Below are 26,677 nucleotides of genomic sequence, written 5' to 3' on the forward strand. Positions count from 1 at the left end.
ACATTTTAGACTGAACCAGAAGAGATGTGAGGGACCAGTAAGATTTCAAGCCAGCAACTGAAGACAACTCTTCAGAGGAATTTATCTGTGAAGATGTTGTGGTATGAGGTCCACAAGTAAGTGTGCGTATGTGTGTATCTGCGTGTGCAGGGATATGAAAAGAAACAGAGAGACAGAGGGAGGGATGTGACTTTGAAAAAAAAAAAAACCCAAAGTTAGGTAATGAGGATGAATTAAAGAGTGAAGTCTCTAAGGAGAAAAAGAGATGGGTCCGTTGCATCAGGGAAGGCATTCATATTAAAATATTAAAAGTGAAAGAAAGAACACATGTTCTTTGCAGTAGAAACTAAATACTTACAGGTGTGTAGGTGGTTCGGTGGGAAAATTCAAAGGAAATTCTTGTTTGTCTGCATCTTTTTTATTTTTACTTCTGTGCCATAGACACCGAGTGCAATGATTAGAATGAGATAAAGGGTAGAAGGAGAATTCTGAGGAAAATGGAGACTATTTGAAATAGCCACTATTGATAACTGAATAGAGAACTTAAGAAACACAGACGTGTCAGGTGCTTATATTCTAATCAGGTAAATGCAATCATCAGAAGTTCTGAATTAGCTTCACTTCTTACTAATTTAACAGATTGGAAATTTTGTTCTGCATACTTAGTTACAATAAGTTTGTGACACACACAAGTATGTTCTGAATTTGACTTTGGAATTTTAAGAAAAAAATGAAGTACATTTATTATACTTTTTAAAGAAAGAACCTGATGATATTTTCCAATTTACCGATACTTACCCATGCTGGCAATTATGCTATGTACAGGTAACCTGGAAGGTCCATGATAAAACGACCTTGGTACGTTGCTTTTTTTCTGCTGGTCTTGGTTTTTAAATGCTGAATTCTCTTCTTTGGTAATATTAATATAAAAACATGTATCTGTAGCGTTCATAATATATCGAGGACCTGGATTCAGCAAAATGTTTTTATTGTCCTCCCTCCTAATACCAATCAAGCAGACACCAAACCTTAATTTAAAAGAGAAAAACAAGAGTTTAAGAATTAAAATTCCACAAAGGTCTTAGCTTTTTTTTTTTTAAGTTTGCATATGTCAGAAAATAAGTAAACTATTATAAGGCAAAGGAAAATTAAACCTTCCAATGACAACATTTTAAAGTTTAAAAGGATCCTAAAAGTTCAATGCTTCCGTTTTCATAGGAGAATAAATTATATCCTTAGTATGTTATGAAGCCAATGTAGTTGATTATGGCTATGTATGTATATGAATATTTTAATAAAGAATAAAAGATAATAGAAAACATCAGAGTGCATATCATTTAGTAAGGGTAATAATTTTTTTATATTTTGTGTGTGTGTACTAAGTCTTACCATAAAATGTGTATCTAAATTTGGTCAAAAAAGATAAAACAATACTTCTTAATTTAGTCAAAAAAGTTTGAAAGCCATTGGCCAAAGGGAAAGGAAAAACCTTACTCAACATCACGTGAGAAAAAATCAGAGTCCCTAAATTTATTTTTGTTCTGTCTTGGATTTTAGAAAAAAATTTTTTTAGTTAAATAATATTGAATAGGTGTGTAGCTTCATTAGGAGAAATAACAACCACTGAATATAACAGATGTTACATAAAATTTCTTAAATGCTTTTTCAGGTTATGCTCCAAACACAAAAGTCCTGATTATTTTTATCTCTTATGTATGTCTTATAGTGTTACAAATAAATCAAACTTAAAAATATTATTAAATGTAAAAAATAAATGTACAGATAGAATCATGTTGAGAATTAAAGTGGCATACTTTAGGTTTTAGATTAGTGGAATACACTAGATATATTAAAGTTCTTTAAAATGTTTATTTAATATATTTATAACACTATATTATAGTAATACAGCAAATTAATATATGTGGTATATGTATTAGTAATAATATATATTATCTTTATGATAAACATACTTTTTATTTCTGAAGTAAATAATTTATCCCAAAAATAAAAAAAATAATACTCTATGTTTGAATTGGAAGGTACTATCATTCTTTTTCTAATTTATTTTTCTGGCCAAAGCAAGTTTTTTAAAAAGTTTATTTTTATAAATGTTACTTTGTTTAAATTTTTAATCAATACTTTGAAATTTAGATCTATAAAGAAGATTCATTTTCATGTACTTGTGAATTATAAAGGATTAAACTATTTTTAAAGATAATTTAAAAGACACTAAAGTCAATATTCCTACTAAATTATGCTTTACACCCAGTAAGTGTAACTTGTAAAGACCACTCAAAAGGCCAGAATTCAAACATCGAAAATCCAAGAATACTTGCAACTCATGAGCTCCAGTATGGGTTATATTATGAAAACTGTGTTTACAAGGCAGGACTGATCTGTATTTTAATTCCACTTTGTAAGCAGAAACGTACTTTTTGTGCGCGTGGAAAGAAGCATACGTAAAGCTCTTCCCTTCATATTCAGCAAAGAACGTACTTTCCTCCAGAACGATGTGGTACACCTCGTTCCCAGAGCACCTGCCGTACGTCTTCTGCCACTGCTCTGGTGACTGCTGGCCTTCTCTGCAGCAAAAGCACACACACATACACACACACACACAGAAACAGTGAATGTGGTTAAACGGGAGCTGCTGTCACCCACAACCAGGAGTTTTCCAACTGTAAGAATGGGCAAGCCAGTGCAAAGAGGTCTCTGCGTGGTGCTCAACATGATGGCATTACGTACAAACGCAAAGAGTTACTGCAAAATGTTTGAAACTAACACAATACATAAGCTTTAGAGACGGCAAGTTCTTTAGAAGTAGAAGGTTTTCACAATCCAAGCAATAAAAGCATTTACAGTGACCATGAACCAGTGAGATACAGCTTCTGATTTTTTAGTCTTTGTTTATGTACATCATGTCACGCACAACCTGCACGGTGGGCACGTGTCTTATAGTCTCGATAATATGTCCCACTTCATCTCACTTACAGTGCCTGCTTGACTCCTGCATGCAACTGACTTGATATTTAAAATTATAAATATATACATCTCAGCTTATCAATTTTTGTCATAGAAAACAATCAATTTCTGTCTGTGTCAAGCAATGGCTTTCTCCCACCTGTATAGCAGTTAAGAAAAGATACTTCTTTGTGATAAAAATAAGGATCTCCAAAAGAGATCCCCAGGAGTAATTTTCAAAAAGAATATAAATTAACTCTAGAAAGTGCAGTTTCTTTTTTTCTAGAATACTCTCTTCATGGCCTTGGAAATATATTAAAAATTCAACTCACGGACAAATTTACTGTGACTATACAATAATGATTTTTCCCACTCTGCACAATACATCCTATTGACTTCAGCTGAATAAAAAGCCTATGAACTCTGTAAGTTCTAGAAATGCACATTCTAGGTTCGTCCTTGTGAAAAAACCCCACGAGGAAAGGGAGCATGCCCTGCTGACCACTGTATCTCCGAGACCTGACATCTGTTCTGACACGGAGTGAGTGCTTAATAAATGTTTTGTTAAATGAACAAAGAATAATCTAACAATGTTCTTCATGCTCAATTACTAAATGTTCCGCTTTTCTAATTACATAATTCCTTTCTCCTTCACTGGAGTCATCTTTTAGGTCTCACCAATTACTTTCCCCATGATGAATCTGCTATTAGAGCTAGGCAGAAAAAACCCCACTGAGTTCCGCAATCATAAATGGGTATGAAATGAATTTAATCTCAGCAGCAGTAAAAACACAGATGGTATTAAGGACAAAAAGCAAAGAAGGAAAGCTTGGTGAAAATTATGAAAAGCCATTTAATAAAGATTTAACATGTGTTTACACTAATCAAGTAAACAGTTAGGGAAAATAGTTGGCTTGCGAATTTACTTACCGTTACCCTCGAGAAACACCCCGACCTGTAAAACGTAGCACTAGCCTAGTCCCTACCCTTCTGAGGCCGCTCTCCCATACTGACTAATAAATAGTAATAAATTCTTCCTAGACAGGTTTATGTCCACTGTTATTTTCAAAATAATTGCCAACCCCAGCTGTTTGTAAAGGTGTTAGTAGAAAAACAAAGAAAATAAGACAAGGAATATGGAAATAAAATATTCTATTAAGAAAATAAAGGAAGTACAGAACCAAAAAATACTTGAATCTCTCTGAGATCTCGATTTGCCCTGAAAAAGGGTCTTGCTGTAAAATCCATGCATCCAACACTGCAGTCTTGAGACCCTTAGAGAAACTTCAGCGGTCAGCCTAGAAGGAAAAGAAGGTTGTGCCTGCTATTCTCTGCTTTTAAACCCTCAACAACGGTCTTAGTGAGAAAATTATTTGGAAAAAAAAAAAAGAGCGTAGGGAGAGGTCATAGTGAATTGTTTATGAGAAAATGAGAAAAAAAATGGTGAAGTAAATTACAACTTCCACGTCAAACTCTTCAAGACCTTGTAGCCTTCAGCCACGCTCTGTCAAATCTCCCTCCCATTCCTGTCCAGTAATAGCATCTTAGGAAGATCCCATTTCTTTCAAATCATGTTCAATTATTTAAAAGCCCAGTCCCATCTAATTTGAAACTCTGATCTTCCCAGCTCAGGCTAATTCTCCCCATGATGTTGCGGCTCTGACGTGACTCTGGTCACCGGTGGCCCCTGTGCAGGAGTCTTGTAGGGACATGTGAAAACGCTTGTGTGCGGGTGGGAGGGGCAGTCCTCTGTACATCATCACTGGCAAGCAAGAAACTCCCTTCCACTCTCCCTCACCCGTTTCCCAGTGGTGCATCTTACAGCCCTATCGCGTCTGGCTTCTTGGGTTTCCCCACCTTGTAGCCAACGCCCTTAGATGGGACAGCAGAGAGACAGCTCAGATCTTCTTAATCCATCCTTGTATCCTGGAAACCCATATGAGGGAATGAACATTCTGCCGTCTGTAATACATTTTCCCTCATGTTCAATAATCACAGAAAACTGCATACATAGACGTCTCACTGGAGAATGAAACGCCAGGTCCCACTTCCTGCAGACACATCTTACTCTCCACGAGTATGTTTATACTTGTAGAGTTAAATGGCATAATACTTCCTTATTGATGTTTTATTTTAAAGAAGATAAGAAAATACATTTATTACCTCATTATATTAGATTGAAAGCCGATTTTAAAAGTCTAAAACAAGTGACCCAAAAGTTTACATATAATTCAAATCAACATGTTTTATTTAATTCCATAGTCTAGCAGTTCATCAGCTCAATGTCAGCTTGGTTCAGATAGCTGTTTATAGAGTCTTCACAGGAACCTCTCTGAAAACACACGTGAATTTTATTAATTCACAACAGCCTCAAACTTTCACCTTATTTAAAAATTGAGACATTTAAACAAAATGCCATTTGCAGCAACATGGATGGACCTGGAGATGTCATTCTAAGTGAGGTAAGCCAGAAAGAGAAAAAAAAATACCATATAATATCACTTATATGTGGGATCTAAAAAAAAAAGCCAAATGAACTTACTTACAAAACAGAAGCAGACTCACAGACACAGAAAACAACCTTTTGGTTAACAGGGAGAAGAGAATGGGAGGGGATAAATTGGGAGTTCAAGATTTGCAGATACTGACTACTAAATAAAATAGATAACCAAGTTTATACTGTACAGCACAGGGAACTGTGTTCAGTATCTTGTAATAACTTATAATGAAAAGGGATATAAAAACGAATCTATGTATGTATATGCGCGACTGAAACATGACGCTGTACATCAGAAATTGACACAACACTGTAAACTGACTAAAATACAATCAATTAAAAAATAAGTAAAATAAAATTAAGATATTTAAGCAGTATTCCAATTTGCCTTTACTATCAATGTCGGGACTCTACAGTTAACACCGTAAGTAAAAGAAATGATTCTGACCAACCATAGCCGTGTCATTGAAAATATAATTGCAATTGATGGGGAGAAGAGGGCAAACTGGAGCACACACAAGCTTCCACAACAGGTGAGGTTACAAAAGAAACAGCCAGCTTTGGAGGAACATTTACTCTTGCTGGTCTGCAGATCGATCTGACACACAAGTACGATTATCTTATCTAGAAAGAAGAGCGTCAAGAACTGTAGGGGGAAGAAGCAATAAAACACAAGATCAAGACGCCTCTGTCCACCGGGAAGAGGTTCACGCATTCCTCCTCTCGGAGAGCGGAGCTTCCCCAGCTTTTCTTTCATCAGACGCCAGAAGAAAACCCTGAGTCCTAAGATTAGAACAGCGTAGAGGATGATGACCAATTTTGTGCCACTAGATGGAACCGGAAAGCTGTTTGCCGTTCTCAGGATAAGAAAAATTATTGTGAAAGCGGAGAGAATAGAAAAATGCTATAGAGCTTTCAAGCTTTGTTAACAGTGAACATACACAATGAACACTCTTTTGAAAGAGATTTCAAGAAGAAACGAAGTAGAGCTCAGCCGTTAAGTTGGAAAGGCTGCCCGGACATGAAGGTGGACAGAACCCACTACCCTGAACGTTTGCTCTTGAAAACCTCCAAAGTGGCTTCTGAAGTGCTCACTGAGTTCAGAAGCCGCCTAATTACCACACACATAGATTCTAAAATTCTGTGAAGTTCTTTTCGTCTACTTTTAACCTGTCAGGTGAAAAATACATTCATCTCTCATAATGACACTGCATTCTCAGCTCTTTAATTCCCATTATTAAGTCAGTTCACTAAGAAGTTTCTTGACTGTCTGCCCATGTTGTCATTTGATCTATTCAGCATATTTACCATAGCTAAAACAAACTGCATTCATACAGTAAATCTACTAGGGGAGCCTCAGAACACACACCAAATCCATACATAAGCCATGCTTACGCTGTGCCCTGTCCTGCACTGAATACTAGTCTTTGTGGTCAGAACGTATTCGTCTTTGCATTTCTCAAACTCCTAACAGTGCCTCGCACTTCGCGTGTCATTATCATCTATAATAAGACATATAGATACCTGTTAATAATAGACATAATAATAGATACAGATATCTATTAATAATAGATAGACATACAGATGAATGAGTGAATGGCCAAACCAAAGCAATATTTTAACTCTATTCAGTGTTATTTTTAGCATGTGACTTCATTCATAATTGATATTTTGACCAAAAAGAAGTCTCCAAATCTGGGCTTATTTTGAAGAGCTTTGTGGTATCTCTTTTAAAAAATATGTTACCAAATTTTATTACTACATCATTGTAGGCATTTTCTGTTGACCACCTTCTCGGAGGTATGAGAGAAAAGATGGTCTCACAGCAGATTCCCCACAGGGCTGCTCACATAAAGTGGCAGTGATCAGAGACCTGGTCTCCTCATTTTTCATTCTGTAAGAGCGGAGGATGTTAGCTACCCTCTTCCCTTCCACATCTTCTCCCCACTTTAAAGTATCATTTGCTCATCTTTTTACATTGTTGAAATTGTAAATATTTGCATTTTGCTCAGTGGCTGTAATAAGTCAATGGCTTCAGATAAAAGTAGAGAACTCTGTACATCTTAAACTTATACAATGTTATCAATTATAATAAAACTGGAAAAAAAGTATGGAGAACCTGTGTGCAGTGATTATATTATTATGATCATTGCAACACAGTTCACTTAAGAGTTAAGTAGAATGCTATAATTATATAAACTTCTCTGTAGTTTCCTCAGCAATTCAAGAGAGAATATCAAAGAAAAATTTCTTTACATACTGACCACCTATTGATTATGGCACTTTTAATTTGATTTATTATGGCTTCCTTTTTATTTTCTTGGAGTTTATGATCGCCTCTTTTTCCAGTTGGGAGAGAAAACAGATACTTCCTTTGCCCCACCGCATTGTATATGTTACTTTTAATCTAGTCCAGTCTCTTGTTGAGACACAATGCCTGACGTTTCATATCTTGACCACAGCTTTTAGGAATCCTTGGTTTTATCACATGGTGCAGACACGTGACCTGGGTTCCATCGATCAACACAAAGGCAGGAGTTCAGGTTGGAAGTGAGCTAAATGAGGGAACAGGCAGGCAAGGGGCAGCCACACCACTGAGGCACATGGCTGCAGAGGCTTCTAGCTCCTGGATGTTCAGAGGTGTCACTGCCCACGGGGGGAGCTGTGTGGTGTGGCAACGGGAACGGCTCACGCACGTTCACCCCAAACAGAGGCAAACTTTCTTGTTCTGTGAGTGATCGTATTCCTCGGTGTATCTGCTTATAGTTAAACTAGTTCAATGAATCAATGCTAGAATGTCTCTACCTTCCTACAAGTTTAAAGAATTTTCTCTCCATCATTACTGCTCCATAATTTGGCAATACTACACCTCTAGGTGTGGATCTTTTTCATTCATTAGCACTTCAAAAGCAAGAGACTCTGTCAATTAAAAGATGTGAATGACCCTTCTTCGGTTATCATTTTCTTACATTCTATTCTCTCCATCTCTTCTGGAACTTCCAATAAATCAGACACTGTCTCTTTTGGATTGATCTCCTGTCCTGTGAATGCTTTTCCTTCATAGTCTCTCTCTTTTTTTAATTTGAAATCCTCAAGATTTTATGATACTATCTTTCAAGGTTTTTTCTGAATTTTAATTTCAGCAATCACTCTGTTCATTTCAAAAGGTCTTCTTTACTTTCTATTTCTCCACCATTTCTCCTTTCTGTATCTTCCTGAGAGTAATAATTACAATGATATTTTAGCTATCCTGGATTTGTGTATTTATTTATTTTGGCTTTGGTTTCTTATTATTGAAGAGAAAATCAGATCCTTCAGAATTGTAATTAATAGAAATTTAAGTTAAATATTCTAAAAACATAAAACTCTACAAATAAGAAAAACCTCTTCAGCACTTTTTTTCCTTTGAACACGTATCATCACCCTTTCATAATCCGTCAGTATTCTTCTGAACTATTATTTATACTTCTCTGCTTTTCAAAAATACATTTGAATTTCTTTTTAATGGGTTTTTTGTTCCCATTTACTGAGACTCTCCTTGCTTCAAAAAGGCATATTTGACTTTTTTTTTCAAATGTTATGGTCTTTTGATTTAAAAGAAAACTGTTTACTAGTGAGTGCAAGTTTCAACACTCCCTATAAACCCAAAGCAGCTCCAGTGCAAACAGAAGAACCGCCCTCCTTCCGGCTGGATTTCTTCCCCTCATTTCACCCCGCAAGCGGCCAGTCAGCAAATGACGAGAGCCGTACTTCTAAGTTCTGAGTACGATACACTGGGATATTGCATCGATTCCTTTGTCTGTGAATCTGACTTGTTAAGGGCAGGTTACATCTCATACTAAGCAAGCAGGGTTCAGACTACTTAGTCTGTGGTCTCTAAATGCCAGAATACGACACTTGGACCCTATCCCCAAACGATCTACTAGCTTAGAGTTCTGACTAATTCATTTACTAAAAATCTGATTTTTCCCAGTGGTAAATGTCTGACTAAACCAAATGGCAGGAAGATGGCACTGTGGTGGATGAAACAGGGGTAACTTGTCCTGCATACAGAAATTCAATTAAAGCGCGTCCTCCTTTCCTGGGAAACTTGCACCCTAGAGCCTCCCCGGGGCTGGGATGGGGTCCTGCTGCATCACCCTCTAAACATGCTCTGGGACGGGAGGGTCATCAATTCTTTATCCACTGCCCATCTTCTAGAAGTTCACTGAAATCTCTTCTTTTTCATTGATGAAGGGCTTATGACTTTGATTTATTCATTATCACTTTCAGGGAGTCTCATGAGGAAGAGCAGGTAAAGCCACGTGGTTCACAAACCACTTTGAACCGGGGCCTCAATGAATCATCTTCAGTGTCTCCTTCACTTCATTTATTTCACTGCTGTTTACTGAGCATCCTTGCTGTGAAGACACTACAGAAGGTACGAGGATGAGTGAGGCTTGCTCTCTACCTTGCGTGAAATTACAGCCTATTAAGCAGGGAAACATAAAAGGACTATAATACACGCTCTGGCGGAATATCATAAAATTTTATGTGTGTTGATAGAAAGGAAAAGTCATGCTAAATTGGAAAAAATTAAAAATATTCCTGAGGAGATAGAATTTTTGACTTAACAAAACCCTCCAGGAAGGCAGAGGAAATAAATTCCAAGCAGAAGGAATGACATAAAAAAAAAAAAGATGTACAAGGCGGAAACCACAAAGTATATTTAGGATCGTATTATTTAGGGAACACGATACATATAAGAGAATCATGAGAAATCAGGATATGAAAAATAAATTAGGACTAGAGCATAGAGGGCCTTAAATAAATAAAACGGACATACTTAAATCTAATTTGATAATGAAAGATGAGCACTTAAAGGCTTCTCAAGCAGAGGACTGTCAGACTGATTAGTATCTGTAGCTCTCAAACTACATTTCATACAATAATGTTCTACAACGATCTTTTAATAGGTGTGCTGAGGAAAAACATTTCTCAGGTAATCAGATTTTGGACACATCTAGCAAAACGTCTTTCTGGGGAGATTTTCAGTACATGTTAACTCACATAAAAAGAAAAATAAGAGTAACTTTTAGAGGTCTGTTTCCTTTTCTTGTGATTATCCCCATTCAGAACTCCAATCTTTTAAGTCGTTTGTGTGTGTGCGCCTGCGCGTGTGTGTGTTTGTCATGGGAGAAGCGGAGAAAGGACCAAGTTTATCTCAACGGCCTTTCTTAATTGCCGTGATCAAAGAAGCAGGCTTCTGTGGAACTGGCAGAACTATTATCTACGTAACAGAGCTTTCATTATTTTTCTTTCTAATCTTTCTGGGCAAACCTAATAAAGTGGCAGCCTTCCACCGGGCTTCACTTTCTTATCATCTCCTTATTTGTTCAGATTATCTCAACATGAGAAAGTCTCCACTGTCCAGAATCATTTTCTCAGAATTTCCCAGAGACATACTAATTCTGTTTGTTCTGTCTCCATCTTAAACCATCTATATTGCTAACTCTCCAGTTCTTTTTAGATATCCTTGCTCCTTCTTGTTCTGCTAGGCTCCACTATTTTTGCTGTCCTCTTCTTCCAACTGTTTCCTAAAAGGAGTAATTTCCCAAGGAAAAGCCTGGAATTGTCATTTCTCCCAAACGCCCTCCATTTCTACGTCCACCTCCCTGGGTGCCACGCATCCCTCCTCGGGAACCGTGAGTCGCAGGGATTCCCAGCATCAGTGGTATCTGCATCAGAAAGCAAACAGACCCCACATCAAACTCCTTCATTCTGCCAAACCACACGCTTTCTGGTTCTCTCCCGTCCAGCCTCAGTGGGTGAAGAGACTTTCTTCTTTTTGCTCTTTTCGACATCCATGTCTAATCTGGGGCCAGGTTCTGTAAATTTTAGCTTTGCAATATTGTTCTCATCAGCTCTCCCTCTCCTTCCCATTGATTACCACTGAGACTAAAGCTATTACCTCTTGGATGGGACTAAAAATGAAATAAATATTTCCATGAAAGCTAATGGAAAGGAAAAGAAAAAAAAATTAAACATGAATAAAGGTGACCTGCCATCAAGATGAGTGGGGTGAGCTGAATGCCCATCAGTGGTTCTGACCATCTGGCATCTCCCTGCCACAATCACCATGGTTCACGTTTGACAGCCGGCAATAACAACTGTCCAAAGAAGAGACTTGCGTCCATCTTTCTAAGGAGATTTGCCAAATAAGTCAAAACGCTAGTTTAATGAACACTCGGAAATACCACTACCAAGGGCACTGGACGCGCAAGTAAATGGAGGGGGTGAGAGGAAAAGCCATGGGGCCCTGAGCACCGCGTAGATGCTCAGGGCCTCCAGGAGCACGGCTATTTGAAGCCGTCTAACGCTGATGTCATCTAGCTGACCTGCAGATCGACTGGAACCAGAACACGTACATTAACCCAGAAGAAGAGAAAATGAAGATCGGAAGGGTGTCAATGCGCCTCGGGAGCTGCGTTAGTCAGGGTCCTGGCTGAGCTAGTTTGGGGATTCTAAAATAAGAGATACTTTTTTTTAATTTTTTTTCTGTGAAGGGGGAGGTCATTAAGTTTATTTACTTACTTATTTACTTACTTATTTAAATGAGAGGTACTACTGGAGAGTGAACCCAGGACCTCGTGTGTGTTGAGCACACACTCTACCACTGAGATCTAACCTCCCTGACACAAGATATATTTTTTAAAAAGTTAATATTCTCCATATAAAACAACAGAGGGAGGCAATTCATCCTTGACCCATGGTCTCCATCTTTGTCCCCACGTCCACAGGCCAGAGGAAGACGAGCACCAGGGAAAGAATGGGGGTGTCTGGGGGGGTAAGGACTTAGGGACTCCAATAGCACTCAGACCTACGGCGGGGCTGCCACTAAAAGAGCTGGCCTTCTTCTGTCACTAACTCATATTTCCTTCACCTTATTTGTTTCAGAACTCATATTTATTATTTTCCTTAAATACTTGCAGTCTACATAGCACTTAATTTAAAAACATATTGTTAGACCATGTTAGGTGCTGCATTACATTGATTTCTGTGCTTGGTCGCTCAAAGTCTTAGCTTCTCTTTTCACTTCGTATCAACTCATCGAGTCACAACAGCTTGTGAGTGTCAACTATTTTTAGTCAAAAATCTCCATTTATTATTCTCTCTCCTTCTTAATGGAGAAATTTGAGTACTACCTTAAGCTGTGTTTTGAATTAGTGGTTCGATAATCCTTTAATAAGGCAGTGCCTAGACGATTAGACATTTTCCTCATTATTCTACTTAATTCAGCTCCCAAACTTGGTCTCTTATTATTAAATCAATATATCTTTGAGCTGTCTAATTTCTACTGGTGCTCAAAGGCGAAATTTCAAACGTGTTCTGTTAATAAGTGGATCTTCAATTAATGTGTAATACAGAAGACAATACAGATTACTTTAGTCAAACAATATTCTTTTTTAAAATTAATTTATTTGTAAAAATTTGGGGGGGGAAGTAATTAGGTTTTTCTTTATTTATTTTTAATGGAGGTACTAGGGGTTGAACCCAGGACCTTGTGCGTGCTCAGCACACGCTCTACCACTGAGCTATACCCCTCCCCACTAAACAACAGTCTTAACAAGATGTATTAGATACGTTAAATTAAGTGAACTGTTTGGATGATTATTTATATTCAAGTAATGTTATTTATCTGTTTAAGGTCTTTGTATCCAAAACATGTAATAACTCTTACAACTCAATAATCAAAGACAAATAACATGATTAGGAAACAGGCAAAGGATGAATAGGTTTTTCTTCAAAGATGATACATGAAAATGGCCCATGAACACACAGAACAATGCTCAGCATTATTAGCCATGAGGGAAATGCAAATGAAAACCACAGTGAGACACCACTTGGCCTCCACGAGGATGGTTATGACGAAAAGCGCAGGTATTAACAAGTATTGCTGAGGACATGAAGGAATTGGAAGCACGACACACTGCTGATGGGAACGCGAAACACGACGGCCTCTTCAGAAAACGTTCAGGCAGTTCCTAAAAGAGGCTAAACAGAGCCACCGACGCCCCAGCGATTCCACTCCCAGACACACACCCAGACACATCAAAGCACCTGCCCACACGGGAATCCGTACATTAACATTGAGACCAGCCCTATTCTCCAGGCTGGAAACAACCCAAATATCCATCAGCTGATGGACAGAAAAATGAAATGAGATGTATCCGTACAATGGAAAATTATTCAGCTGTAAAAAGGAAGAAAATACTGATGCTTATTACAATGTGGATGAACCTCAACAACACCTTGCCGTGTGAAAAAAGCCAGTCCCCCCAACAGAAAGCACATATTGGATGATTCTATTTATATGCAACTTGCAATGCCCAGAATAGGAAATTCTATAGAGACAGAGGAGATTAGTGGTTGCCTCTGGTTCAAAGGGTTTGGGTAAAATGTGGGCACCTGTACAAAGGTAGAGAATTTCCTTATGGGGTGATGCAAAATATTCACGAGTTAGCAGGGACAGTTGCACAATTTTATGAATATACTAAAAATATTACATTGTAGCCTTTAAAGGGTGAATGATATGGTATATGAATCAGACCTCAATAAAGCTGCTATAAAGAAAGTTATTTTGGAGGGCCATAGCATGTACTGTGACAATTGATTGTGAAATAATTTTGTAGGTCAATCTTACTTATAGGAAATCCTTCATTATACAGTAACGATGTCTTCAACAATATCACTTTCTTTTTCACTTTGGCGAAATTCATTAGAGTATATTAAGGAAAGTCCTATTTTAAAGGCCACTGAAATTCTCACTAAACTTACATCAAGTGCATTTTGTCCAGCAGGCAATACTGTGTGCCAATACATATTTAGTAGGAGTCGGAAAATGAAGTTTAATCAGTCTTCAAACACTGACGTGTGATGCGTCAGTGGGCCTCATTTTATCATTTGTGCAACAAGGAAACTGGACTAGACGCTCTGCTCTGAAGCTGTGTGACTCTACGACAAAGACGCATGACGAAATAACAAACCCTTGTGAAGAGTTCTATGAACGTGCAGTTAATTGGCGGCAAGAGTTTTCTGTATTTTACTTCATTCCGTCGAAATGCTGAGTCCTTCCATCAAAGAAAAATCATTTCATTCATGATCCTGTTGCATCCTTTCCACTGCAAATCTTAAAGGCTTGTAAATGTACAAAACAGAAATATTTATATTCAGAACTTTGAGAAAATTGCTCCTGGGAAATGCTTTCTGTCTCAATAGAGCAGAGACACAATTAGAGGTAAGTGAGAAAAATCTCCTTAAAAATACCAGAGGGCATTCACTCTTTTTCAATTAGCAATTTCTTCCATCTAGTACTAAATCCCAGGAAAGAATTTTCCTTTTCCTTGATTTATTTGACTTGGCACTTCACCTAAATAGCTATCAATTAACTCACTAAATTTAAATAATCACCACCACAAGCAGCACAGCGGAATTTACTTGAAAATCAACATTTTCTAAAACACCAAGTAAGGAAGATGGAAAGAACGACATGCAGTGCAACATCTGTCTGTTTAAACAAGAGCAGTGGCTGTGTTCACGGACTATATTTTTCTTGACCATCCAAGTCAAAAACAATCTCTGTATTTTATGAAATTCTATCCAAATAAACAAATAGGAAAGAACATACTGATAATGTAACTTCCCCCAATACCTTGAAATCCATATGAAAAATGATTTCTTTCATATTACATTAGCAAATTTTATCAACTACTTTATCACTAACAATTATAAAATTTTAAGTTTGAGCTCATTTGTGCACATACAGCTTTCAGATTAAAACTTACCTCAGAAATAGAAAAAAAAAAGGGTTTTAAGATCCTATAGTCGTGACTGCCATCATCCCATTTTTTAAAGTTTTATTTGCTAAGTATTAACCTTGAAAATAGAAGCGATGCCCTAGTTCTAGGCCAAACACACGGTGCAGACACTTAGAAACAAATTATCTCAAGACTAGTTCGGAAAGATAACAAACCACTGTCATGGGGCCTTGGACCCCATCACGGGACCTTTCTTTTTTGTCCGTCTATCCCGCTATCCATCCATCCACCCACGCATCCATCGGTCAGATGAAGATAACTCACACAAATACAAGCACAGGTACATCTCAGCTGGACACCCTGGCTTACTGAATTTCTAAATCACATAACTGAACTTATATATATATATATATATATATTTATTTATTTATAATTTAAAATGTATTATCTTAAAGAAAAAATATACTTACTGCCCTCTAGAGGTATGAACCAGTAGTGTAATAAGTGTAGATGTTGCTGGGCATATACAGTTTAAAGCTAACATGGCGTATTTAAACTCTTCTTCACAAACAACATGATCTGTTTGAAATAAAATAGGTAAATTAGAATAATTTACCTTGGGATAGTCATATTTTAAAGTCAAATAAAAAATAAAGCAATGAATAAAATTAACAAAAGTTTCCATATAAACACACTTGTTTGAGAGATGTTTTTCACATGTGCAATTTTATCCCCAGAAAAAAATGTTTCATAAGAAAAGGAACTAGACTGGGAGGTGAGTGACTGACAGCGAAGGGCTCCAGCCCCAGATCTGTCTTTAAGAAAAGTGACAGTCTTTGGCCAAACGTTATTTGTCCTATGCCTCAACTGTCCGAGGAGGTGAGATGTAGGTGGGTTTGAGTCACAGTCAGACCCTTATAAAGTCGCCTTTAGTTCTGGTAATTCTACGGTATGAACTACAGTGGTGCTGATGTAACACATAATTGATTTCTCAAATTCAGAGTCACACGACATAAAGACTCAGAAAGTAATTATTAAAAGATGTGGCAGATAACATCTGCACAATGTAAGTGATAGATTTTGTACAAATCAAAACAACTATAATATCAATCAATGCACATTAATCCTGAAATAAATTTAAAATGGGTGTCTCATCAAAACACTTACTGCAAGGTCTCTGCAGTTCATGTCCCATGGGACTTCACCACTGCTATGGACCAGTGTCTGTTGTGTCCCCCTTTCTTTATCCAAAAATCAGTATCTTATTTCAGTTATCTTGCTCTGCTGTTGCACATGCATATGGGATGGGGGTGGGTGCAGCAGAATCATTTATTAATGTGTTGCCAGACCATTAGATCCACCTCTAGAACTGACTCTGCATCTCCCAGATATCCTGGCTTTGAGTTGGATGCAGCAATTGAAGCAACTTTGGAGTATTTTTCATGATAATGGACGAGTCTCTTACTGTATAGGGAAGATTTTGTACTTGGGTCCTCGAGGAGACAAAAAAGCTCTGAACCGCATCTGAAACGACTATCACTTCGTGTTCGTTCTCTGCTCTCCCTTCAGTAACGGAGGCCCCCATTTCCCTCATCCACTACCCCCCCCCACCCCGTGTTAGCTGGGAGCATGGTTGCCCAGGAGAAATGACACATCTCCGCGGCCCTGTTAGTTAGACGGTTGCCAGCCTAGGTTTGGTCCAACTTCAGAATTACTATGGTGCAGACACTTTCCCTAAACGCCTTCCTTCTTGCTGGTGAGAACACACACGTGGCAAAAGCCCCGCCTTGACGATGCAAGAATCAAACCTGCCCCTGCTTCCTTAATGGCTTCTAACTCCCCTCCCTTGTTGAAGGAAGCATTTCCTCTTTCAAAATTATATGCATTCCCTCTTGTATTCTCTTCTCATCCTTTTAAAATTTGTTATTTTTGATTTAGCTCTTTTTTGGTGTTTTTTTGATGTAGCTCCTATGTTGCCTGCGGTTAGAGCATCAGCACACAGGGTCAAGTAAGCCGGGCCACGGGCAAGGTGCTGGTTCTTCGCAGTCTAACCTGCCTTATCTTTAACATGTGATGAATAATAGTATTCGCCTCCTGGGTTTTCTGAGGAGGGAAGTGGACAGTGAGTATAAATTGCTGATCAGAACTCCAAACAGGTAATATTTATCATCACAATCCTGCCTTGTGAAAAATTTAAGAAGATACATTTCAATAGACTCCCTTGAAATAATCTCAATAACACAATTTAAAAAATTAAGTAGCAAACGATATAACATGACTCCACTGTTACACAATTAAAACACGATCCCATTTTTACAGAATTGCTGACTTCTGCATATAAGCTCACTTGTGCACGTATGTCTGGATAAGCACAAAAATTCTAAGAACAGGAATCAAACTGTTAATAGGAACTATCTTAAAGTGTGGGAAACAGGTTGTCAAAGGCTATGACTTTTAAAATAGCAGGATTATGTGAGAGTCTTGGTTTCTGTTTTATTGTTATTTTTATTGTTTTTAATTTAAAAGCTTTTAAGATAAGCAATCCTAATTAAAGATATGAATTGATAGAGATGAATCAGATCTATTTTCAAGCCCTTTTTACTTCATGGAAAAGTAATTTGTTAACTACTCTTTAACAAGTCAGCATATTTTTTAAAGTCCGCCTCGCAGTGTTTCCTGAGCTCTTGTACGATTCTGCAGTCCTGGAAGCCTCTTCCATGCGGTTGCTAGGTAACGGCTCTTTGGAAAGCAGTAAACAACAGCAGACAGAGCACTGAGCCAATGCAGCCCTGAGTTCTGACTTACAGAAATCAAATATCCTTTGAAAAAAGCTTTTAAAGAGAAACACGAAACGGTAAATTTTTAAAAAATTGAATGTTATTTGTTTTTATTTTATGGGGAAAGAGTTTATTACATACACTGACTGAACAAATCGCCTTTTAAATCGCTCACACATACCTTTCACTTATTAGACTCTGTTTATAAGCATGAATGGGTTGATTGCCATGAAAATTGATTCTTTTTTCTTAGAGGAGAATAGTCTCTAACAATCGAGTTTTATTCTGATCCTGTTGCTTTAATCAATAAAATACTAATCAATGTGTGCACACATGCGTGCGTGCGTGCATGTGTGTGTATGTACCTGAGCAGACATCAGAGACTTCTGCCAATTCTGGACTGTGAACCAATCACTAAACGGCTAAGAATAGGTTTCAGTAAAGCTTTAAAAGTCATTTAGTTTCACAAGCTCTAAATATAAGAATGCTTATTAAATATACAGAATTCAACCCAGTTTGAGATTGGCAACATCCTAAAAACAGATTTATTTCACTTCAGTGATACTGAGTATAAAACACATTTTTGCGTTTTTATAATTGCTTGAATCCTTATGTTATCTGAATGCTGTCATGTTTCTTTTAATGTGCCACGCTAATTAAATGCTCAAAGGGAAATCAAGTTTCCTGTATCCTAGAGCAAAACAGTTTTGATTTCATTAGCCTCTCTTTCCTTTAAACGTGTTGCAAAAACAGCAGTCTTGATACTTTTTGAAAAACTGCTGTCCTCAGAACTCTAATTTATTTAAGTACTGATGGGAAGTATTCCTTTCTCACGAGCTCATGATAGTTACTGATATCATGAGAGTTAATGATATAGTTACTAAGTGTCTTCTCAGTACTATTTTTAAGGGTTTTTATGCCTTTTTTCATTGAAGTAGAGTCAGTTTACAATGTTTTGTCAATTTCTGGTGTACAGCATAATGTTTCAGTCATGCATATACATACATATATTCCTTTTCATATTCACTAATAGTATTATAGTAATAATCCCAAACAAGATTTCAACGTATATGCTAAATGACACATATATATGTATGTATGCGTGTGTATTATTAAACCTCACCAAAGCTCTATGACAGATGCTGTGTTAAACAGGTTTCACATAGGGAAAGAGATGTGCAGAGAGGTAGTAATTTGTCCAAGCTCATTATTAACTAAAATTCCAACTGCCTATAAAGAACTCTACATAAGCCACGCAAGTCTAAAAATGATTAGCCGTGCCCATTACAGTAAGCGACACCTTCCAGTGGGTTTTCGCTCTCCTGCACTTACATTAATGCTTACTGCTTGCTACCAGATGGATAAATGGTTCAAACAGCCACTAAATGAAACTGATGACTGAAAATTACAGCCACCACATTCCCCCAAACCCTAGCATTTAATGAGGGAATCAGGAAGGAATGTTGCCAAGTCTGACCTTGAAATCAATTTCGTTACTTTTCGGTCACACACACCCCAAAACTGCAGCTGGACTAAAATGGTGTGAGTCACTGATTCAAAAGGATTTTGAAAGAGCCTGAAAGATTTATTAGTAGCAAATACACTGTGATAAATCTTATGAAGGATATAAATGCCAGTGCTCTAAGAAGATGCAAAGGGGGTACCTTTCCTGCCCTGGGGGAATAAAAAAAGCATCCCTAAGAAACTGATATTTAAACTATGATTTTAAGGTCAACTAAGAATAAACTGAAAGACGAAGAAAGCATACAGAGGTAATTTTCTTAAAAGTAAATCAGAGAGGTAGGAGGCTACCTAAATTTTTATGGAAATAAATTAACAGAGATTGGAAGATTAAGGAGAGAAAAATATCACAAGGTTGCTGACAAGGTACGAGGCACTGAGATTCAGCACAGAGGTAAGGAAGTCCTATTGTAACAGAGAAAATCTGGAAATGGTAAGTGAAAATGAAGTAACACTGGGAAAACGCAGCAGCAAAAATCTGAGGAAATGTTTACGCACTGGTTTCCCAAAGCTGAGAATTAGAAGATGGGCTAGGGTTTGGCATTGTGACTGCAGGAGTAAGAGTATGTTTTGAAGAGAAAAAAATTTCACCTTGTTAACCTAAGGGCCTGTGGGCTGTGGACCATGAGTTCAAAGTGACATGAGTCTGACCCGCTGTTTGATTTTTTTTTTTCCCCCAGGAGCGCTCAGCCAAGGAGCAGGAAGACAGGATCCACCTGTTTAGCATTTTGTTTGTATGTTTGTTATTGTCAATCAGGGGCCATAAAAAATAAGACAAAGGAAAGCAGTACTGATACGAGGTTTGGCTTAAATGACAGACCACAAAGTTCAGGCTGTTTAAAGAGTGCAGAACAGAAGGAAGGAAGGTGAGGCGGAGAAGGCTCCAGACTGGTGAGGCATCAGGGTGACCTCAGCTACTCGTGATGAAAGCACGTTACTTCTTTTTCTTAACTGCGTAGGGGAGGTGGAGGGGGACGCTTTAGACAGCAACGGATGGTTGAATTAGTAAAAGAGAGAGAGGACTGAGCCGGTATTGTGAGGTTTGAACAGTGTAAATAAGACTGGAATCATCTGGGATGATGTTAAGGTCCAGGTGTACACAGCACTACGTATCTTTTCCTCTCTACATCTCAGGAAACTGTTGTCAGTTAAGCTGGAAAATAGACCTTCCGAACCAAGCACTCTATGAAGATTAAAATATAATCCAAGCACCTGTAGAAGTGCATCGTAAAGCAGGAAAATGTTGCAAACGTTGTCCTGTGCTTGATTTTAAAACATTATTAGATTTGGAGCCACAAGGCATAAGTTTGAATTCCACGTCCTTAAGGATGTAAGTCTTTGGGAAACTACGCCTCGTAACACATCAGACAAATAGGTACAGTTATTAATGTGCCTGACAAAACTGTAAACTTCAGACTGAAATAATGCAGAAGAACATGCAGCAAGCTGTAGAGTCCCATGATAAGTAAAGTTTTTCTTTTATAAAAATAGATAAGTGGAAATACGCACTTACAGGCATTCACACCTTTCCCTTACCGACAGGTGATGCTATGATTTGCCTTATCCTCCCCCACAGATGACAACCCAAAGCCGTATTTACAGTTGTCACGTACAGTCTAGGACAGCTGTTTTCAACGGTGTCGTTACTCAAGACAAAACTGCAAAGGAGACTCTCGACTCTTCTCTTCTATTAGGTATTTAGGACACAATTATTGGCCACTGCCTTGCTTTTGGCTGTCTCCCAAAGTAACCAAATCTTTTCCTTTCCCTCCAGAATGCCCATGCTTGCAGAAAAATAGTTAGGTAGATGCCACTATCAACTAGATATTCATCCAACAGTCTTAGTAAAGAGACATACAAATGATGATTGAAATTTCAATGTTACCAGGAGGCGTATGCAATTAAAAGGAGTTTCTTATTGCAAAGTGAGGTTGACTTAACAGGATAATTCAGCCAAGTGTTTGGACTTGCTGAGTCCTTGCCTACAACAGATTACCCTTCCTCAGCACCACCAACCTTCCACCCAACAGCCCCCACAATTCTTCGCCATGAGGTTCACATCAACAGAGTCCCCAAAATAATATGTTTGGCATTTCAGTCCTTCATGGTCCATACACTCTTGGACCTTAGGGGATAATTCTAGGGGTTGCTAAAAATTCTGTCTCAAAGGAAATAACTTTTGAAAAAAATAAACTGATTTGAACTATTGAATGATGGATCTTGGGATAATATAGAGGGAAAAATTATAAAGAAAACATTGATAAATGTGCAAAAAAGAGAGAAAGCTTCTGTCAGTTAAAAACACCATGAACACAACCCAAAACAACTTGCAAACTGAAAAAAATGCAATTTTTTAGAAGTCAAAATGTTAGTAATTTTAGAATTTGAAAAATCTCTATAATTCACTAAAATAGTCACCCCCGTACAAAATAAGGGTAAAGGGATGTATTTTATAGACAAAGGCACATGCAAACTAAATGGACAATAGATACATGAAAATGGGCAACTCTGTGAGTAATCAAAAGTTTAAAATTAAAATGAACTATTCATGGCGATACCACAAATCCCTTAACAGCACACACTCCGGAAACAGAGAACAGGCATTCAAGGCTCAGTTCTACCACTTAGTACGACACCAGCATTTTACTTATTATCTTTGTGTCTCAGTTTTCTCATCCGTAAAATGGAATCATAATAGAATCTCCCTGGGGTAGCTGCTAGCCTCCCTCGCAGCCTCCTTCCGTATCCTGGTATTCGTATCCTGGGTGGTTCCCTCCTACACAGAATAGGGCTGGTCTGTGTAACCGGTAAGATACTTTGGAGATGAGGGGGGCAGCCAGGGCCATGCCATAGAAGATGGGGTGGCTTCTGCCTTGCTCTCTTTTGGATTACTCGGTCTGGGCGAAGCCAGCTGCCACGTCATGAGGACCTCAAGCAGCCCCAAGGAAAAGCCTAAGAGGTAAGGAACTGAGACCTCCTGGCCACAGCCAGCACTACCTTGCCAACCACGTGCGTGAAACAGATCCTCCAGCCCAAGTCAAGCCTTCAGGTAACTGCAGTCCCAACTCACATCCTCCCTGCCACATCCCAAATATCCTGATTATCACCACTCCCAAATTCCTGAACCACGGAAACTGGGAGATAATAAGTGTTTATTGGTTACAGCACAAAGTTTTGAGGTTGTTACACAGCCATAGATAACTAATCGACTACCTTACAAGGTTGTGATGAAAATTCACCAAGTTAATCTATATAAAGTTCTTTAGAACCGAAGTCGTTGCACGTAATAAGCATTGTGTAAGTGCCTATGGCCGTAACAATAATAATAGTAATACAGTTCTTATACTATTTTGCATTCAACCAAGGGGCAAAAGTTCAAAGGAACATTGCTCATCTCTGCAGCGGTAAGTCATAGATTTCTGGAGAGCAGATTGGCACTGTGGTGCACTTATCATTTACCCTAGAAATTAAACTGGATAATCATCCTAAGGCTGTTGTCACACAAGTTCACAAAACCCTCTTTTGCAATAGTTGAGCTTTTGTTTTCATTTTTGTTTAGTTCTAGACAAGACTGAACCTTAATAAGCTGAAAATCAAAGAATATTGAATAAACAATCCAAGGAGAGACTGACTTCATCAAAATCACTCATCTGTAATTTAAACATATTGCAAATTCCTTTTTCTTATTTTCATAAACTTCCAAAACTTTTTGGAAATAACTTCCCTCAGCTAATTACATTCACCTTGGTGATTTAAAAAATAGCTACCACATTTTAATAAGTTGATTTATTTTTCATTCCTTATTGCAAGCTGAGTTTAACCTTCTCAAGAAGGGAGCGGGTATTTGCTAATTATTCAGATTTAGTCCCTATGACTTATTACACAGAAAAGTTTGACAGTTTAAATGAAAACTTGGTGCCAGTGAAAGCTGATTTATTAAAATATTAAGTGAGAATTGGTTATGGGCTATAAAACTTAAAAATACGCTAACTGCACATATCCATAAATTCACATACAGTATCTTTTACCACATAATAACGACATTTCAGTTTCCATAAATAATTACAATCTTTACAAACATAAGTCCTTGTCACAATTAAATGAACATGTTCCCTGCTTAGATATAACTATTTGCACATTTTTCATGGTATTAACTACACTTGATAATTTGGACCTTGTGGGAAAAGATTTGAAAATATAAACTCCATAAATAAAGTAAAAACAGCCATCAACACACTCGTCTTCTAACTAGTAGCACATTTCCAGATAAAACTGAAATATAATTTAATGTACATAAGTAGTATTAGTAAAATTGTTAGCCCTCTTCAAGGAATTTCATATCTTGCTTATTTCATGTGTATTGCTCTTCACGTTAACATCATTTATAATAATTACCTCTAGTTGGGTAATTCATATACACACCACATCTCATATGCTTCATGTGTCTATTCTCATGAGGCTCGACATTTTGCTTCTTTCTACATCTATTCTTACAATAAATAAAATTGTAATGGATGTCCCTTTATTTAAATCTTGGGTGTAGCGCATATTACTCCCTTACGAAACCGTGTAATTTTGTAAACAGGTGTTATCTGATGTGTCCACCCTTGTTAGATTTCTGCATGTGCATCCTTTTACTACTTCAGACAATACTGTCCCACCAAGCAGTTCCCAACAGGACCTCTGGAGTGGCATGCTAAGAACACACGTTTTGAATGGCACTGCTAAAAGAAAATGGAATGACGCAGGAAAAACCGCCAGGGATCCGTATTTAGACTTCCGGTCCTCTTTTCCTGTGTCATTCCTTCTCCTCCAGAATTCCTTCTTACCACATCATGATGGAACATTACTTGTATATTTGAAAGCTGTTTGTGAGATCATGGGAAATGCGCGTATATATATATAAATCGGTCTCTGTCCCCAGTCCCTGACACAGAGCTCCTGAGACCCGTGCAATTTCCTGGGTAATAAGATCACTAGGACCATCTCTTGTTCTAATATTTGTCTCTGTCCCCAGTCCCTGACACAGAGCTCCTAAAACCCTTGTAAATTCTTAACTGCTGAGAGCCCTGGGAGCTTCTTCTGTCCTAACGAGGTGACCCTGGGTGGACTACTGGATGGGTCCTGGGTGGGCACCAGGCACCAGAAAGACCAAGCCGTGCTCAGAGGCTCAGAACTTTCGATTCCACCCCCATCTTCCAGAGAGGGGAGAGGAGCTGGAAATGGAATTAAGAATTGGTCATGCCTCTCTGAGGAAACTTCCTAAAATCTCAACAGTAGGCGGCGTGGGGAGCTTCCAGCTTGGTGAGCACATCCACACTCGGAGGCTAGTGCACCCCAACTCCACAGGGACAGAAGCTCCTGTGCTCAGGACTCCCCCAGACCCTCCTCAGTTTATCTCCTCATCTGGGGGAGTCTCACGGGACCGAGCCTTTAACCTGTGGGATCTGATTCTATCTTTGAATAGACAGTGTCAGAATTTGGTTGAAATGTAGGACACTCAGCTGGTGCAGCAGAGAACTGCTTTGTGCAGGGGGAAAAAACCCCACACACTTGGTGAGCACAGTTGTCAGAAGTGCAGCGTTGGGTGTGCAGAGTAGAGGCGGCTCACAGGAGGAGAGCACTGGGTTTCCCCCACAGAAGTGGAAACACTGGAGTTTTTTTTTTCTTTTCGCTATTTCATATATTTTTACATATTTTTATTTTACTGAGTTATATATTACTTTTTAACATTCTTACCGGATCATTTAAGTTTTTAATGATACACTCTGTAAACTACACAGTAAAGAGAAACTATGAGTGGAGCCCTGTGCTTGTCCCTGGAGCTACCAAAGTACTTAAGAAACTCATATTCTGGAGTTAAATGAACATCCAAGCAACCACAAATGGATTCGTTCACTGTTATTCATATAGTTCACATTAAATGTGGGAAGATAGAAAAAGAGACAGAAAATTGCAAAGATAAAATAAAATGATTTCTCACTTCTCTGTGGTTCCCACAGTCAACCGATGATTAAGTCTGGAGATTATGTCTGAAGTGATTCATGGATCTGTTCTCACCCCCCACTTCCATTAGCACCACTCTGGTTCAATCGCTCAGTCTCGCTCATTTGAGCGACTGTGCTAACTTCCTAAATAATCACCCCTATGAGGTCCTTTATGTCCTCTTCCCTGCAGGCCACACTTTCCCTGGAGTTACTTCGTTAACTACTTAAATTTGTGTACCTTTACCTAAGATTTTCATTAGTCTCTCACTGCTTCTCCAACAACATTCCAATTCTTTAGTAAAGCCTAATTCACAATCACACACACACACACACACACACACACACACACACACACACGGCTGCGCATCTGTGTGCATAGCACTTTTTTACACAGTAGGCGTTGAAGCAACGTTAAATTAGACCAACATCCCCTCATAAAGTTGCCATCTCCACTTGTTCGCCATCCTAGTATTAGGACCGCATTCTTCCAGGATTAAAAATTAAGAGACTCTTTTCAGTACAGAAGTAACTACTCCAGAAGTGGGGATATCCTATCACATCGTGAAAACTTTTCCTAAAATAGGGCCGTCAGATTGACTAAGCTCATCAAGCCAAATCTGGTGAGACCAGAACAGAGCTGAATGCACAAGGTTTGATATACATGGGTGGCGTCAAGGGTTGGGGAGGTGGGCCCCGAGGTTGCAACCGAAGCTCTCTGTAGAAAGATTAAGCTCAGTTGGAAGGGGATTCTTGGGCAGGACGTAAAGTCACACTGGCTGCCTGGTTATTAAAGGGATAGAGGTTAAAAAAAAAATTAGAACACCTGCCACTGGGATAGACAATTACATTCAATACACCACTAGTGCCTGTACCAGCTCATCGCTCACAGCAAGTCTCATAAAAAGGTTTTGAAGAAGTAAATGAGAGTGGAAGAGGATATAACTGTTCTTCTTTACAAAACACCGACATCAGGAAACTACTCTACAGACTGAATGTCATAGGTCTAGGATTGTCCAGGCACTTCCCTAGGACAGAAGAAATATGCTGCTCTGGTTTTCAGAAGCATGACATTGAGTCTCTGAGAAATATACAACTAAGAAAACTAATGGAGAAAACACAAAGATGCCTTAAGTTAAT

The 26,677-nt window shown here is 38.3% G+C and overlaps 1 protein-coding gene across 2 annotated transcripts in view; it reads right to left on the minus strand.

Annotated features, from left to right (window-relative positions):
- The window catches only part of KCNT2 (potassium sodium-activated channel subfamily T member 2), a 284,885-nt gene that overhangs the window by 88,253 nt on the left and 169,955 nt on the right, over nt 1–26,677 (minus strand). For both annotated transcript variants that reach the window (XM_006193725.3, XM_006193726.3), the window contains exons 14-16: nt 15,726–15,834; nt 2,433–2,582; nt 799–1,028 (exon numbers count right to left, since the gene is read on the minus strand). In XM_006193725.3, the coding sequence (XP_006193787.1) occupies nt 799–1,028; nt 2,433–2,582; nt 15,726–15,834 (489 nt within the window). The remainder of the gene's footprint in view (nt 1–798; nt 1,029–2,432; nt 2,583–15,725; nt 15,835–26,677) is intronic.

Source organism: Camelus ferus, chromosome 23, assembly GCF_009834535.1.
Source record: "Camelus ferus isolate YT-003-E chromosome 23, BCGSAC_Cfer_1.0, whole genome shotgun sequence".
Lineage (NCBI taxonomy): Eukaryota > Metazoa > Chordata > Mammalia > Artiodactyla > Camelidae > Camelus > Camelus ferus.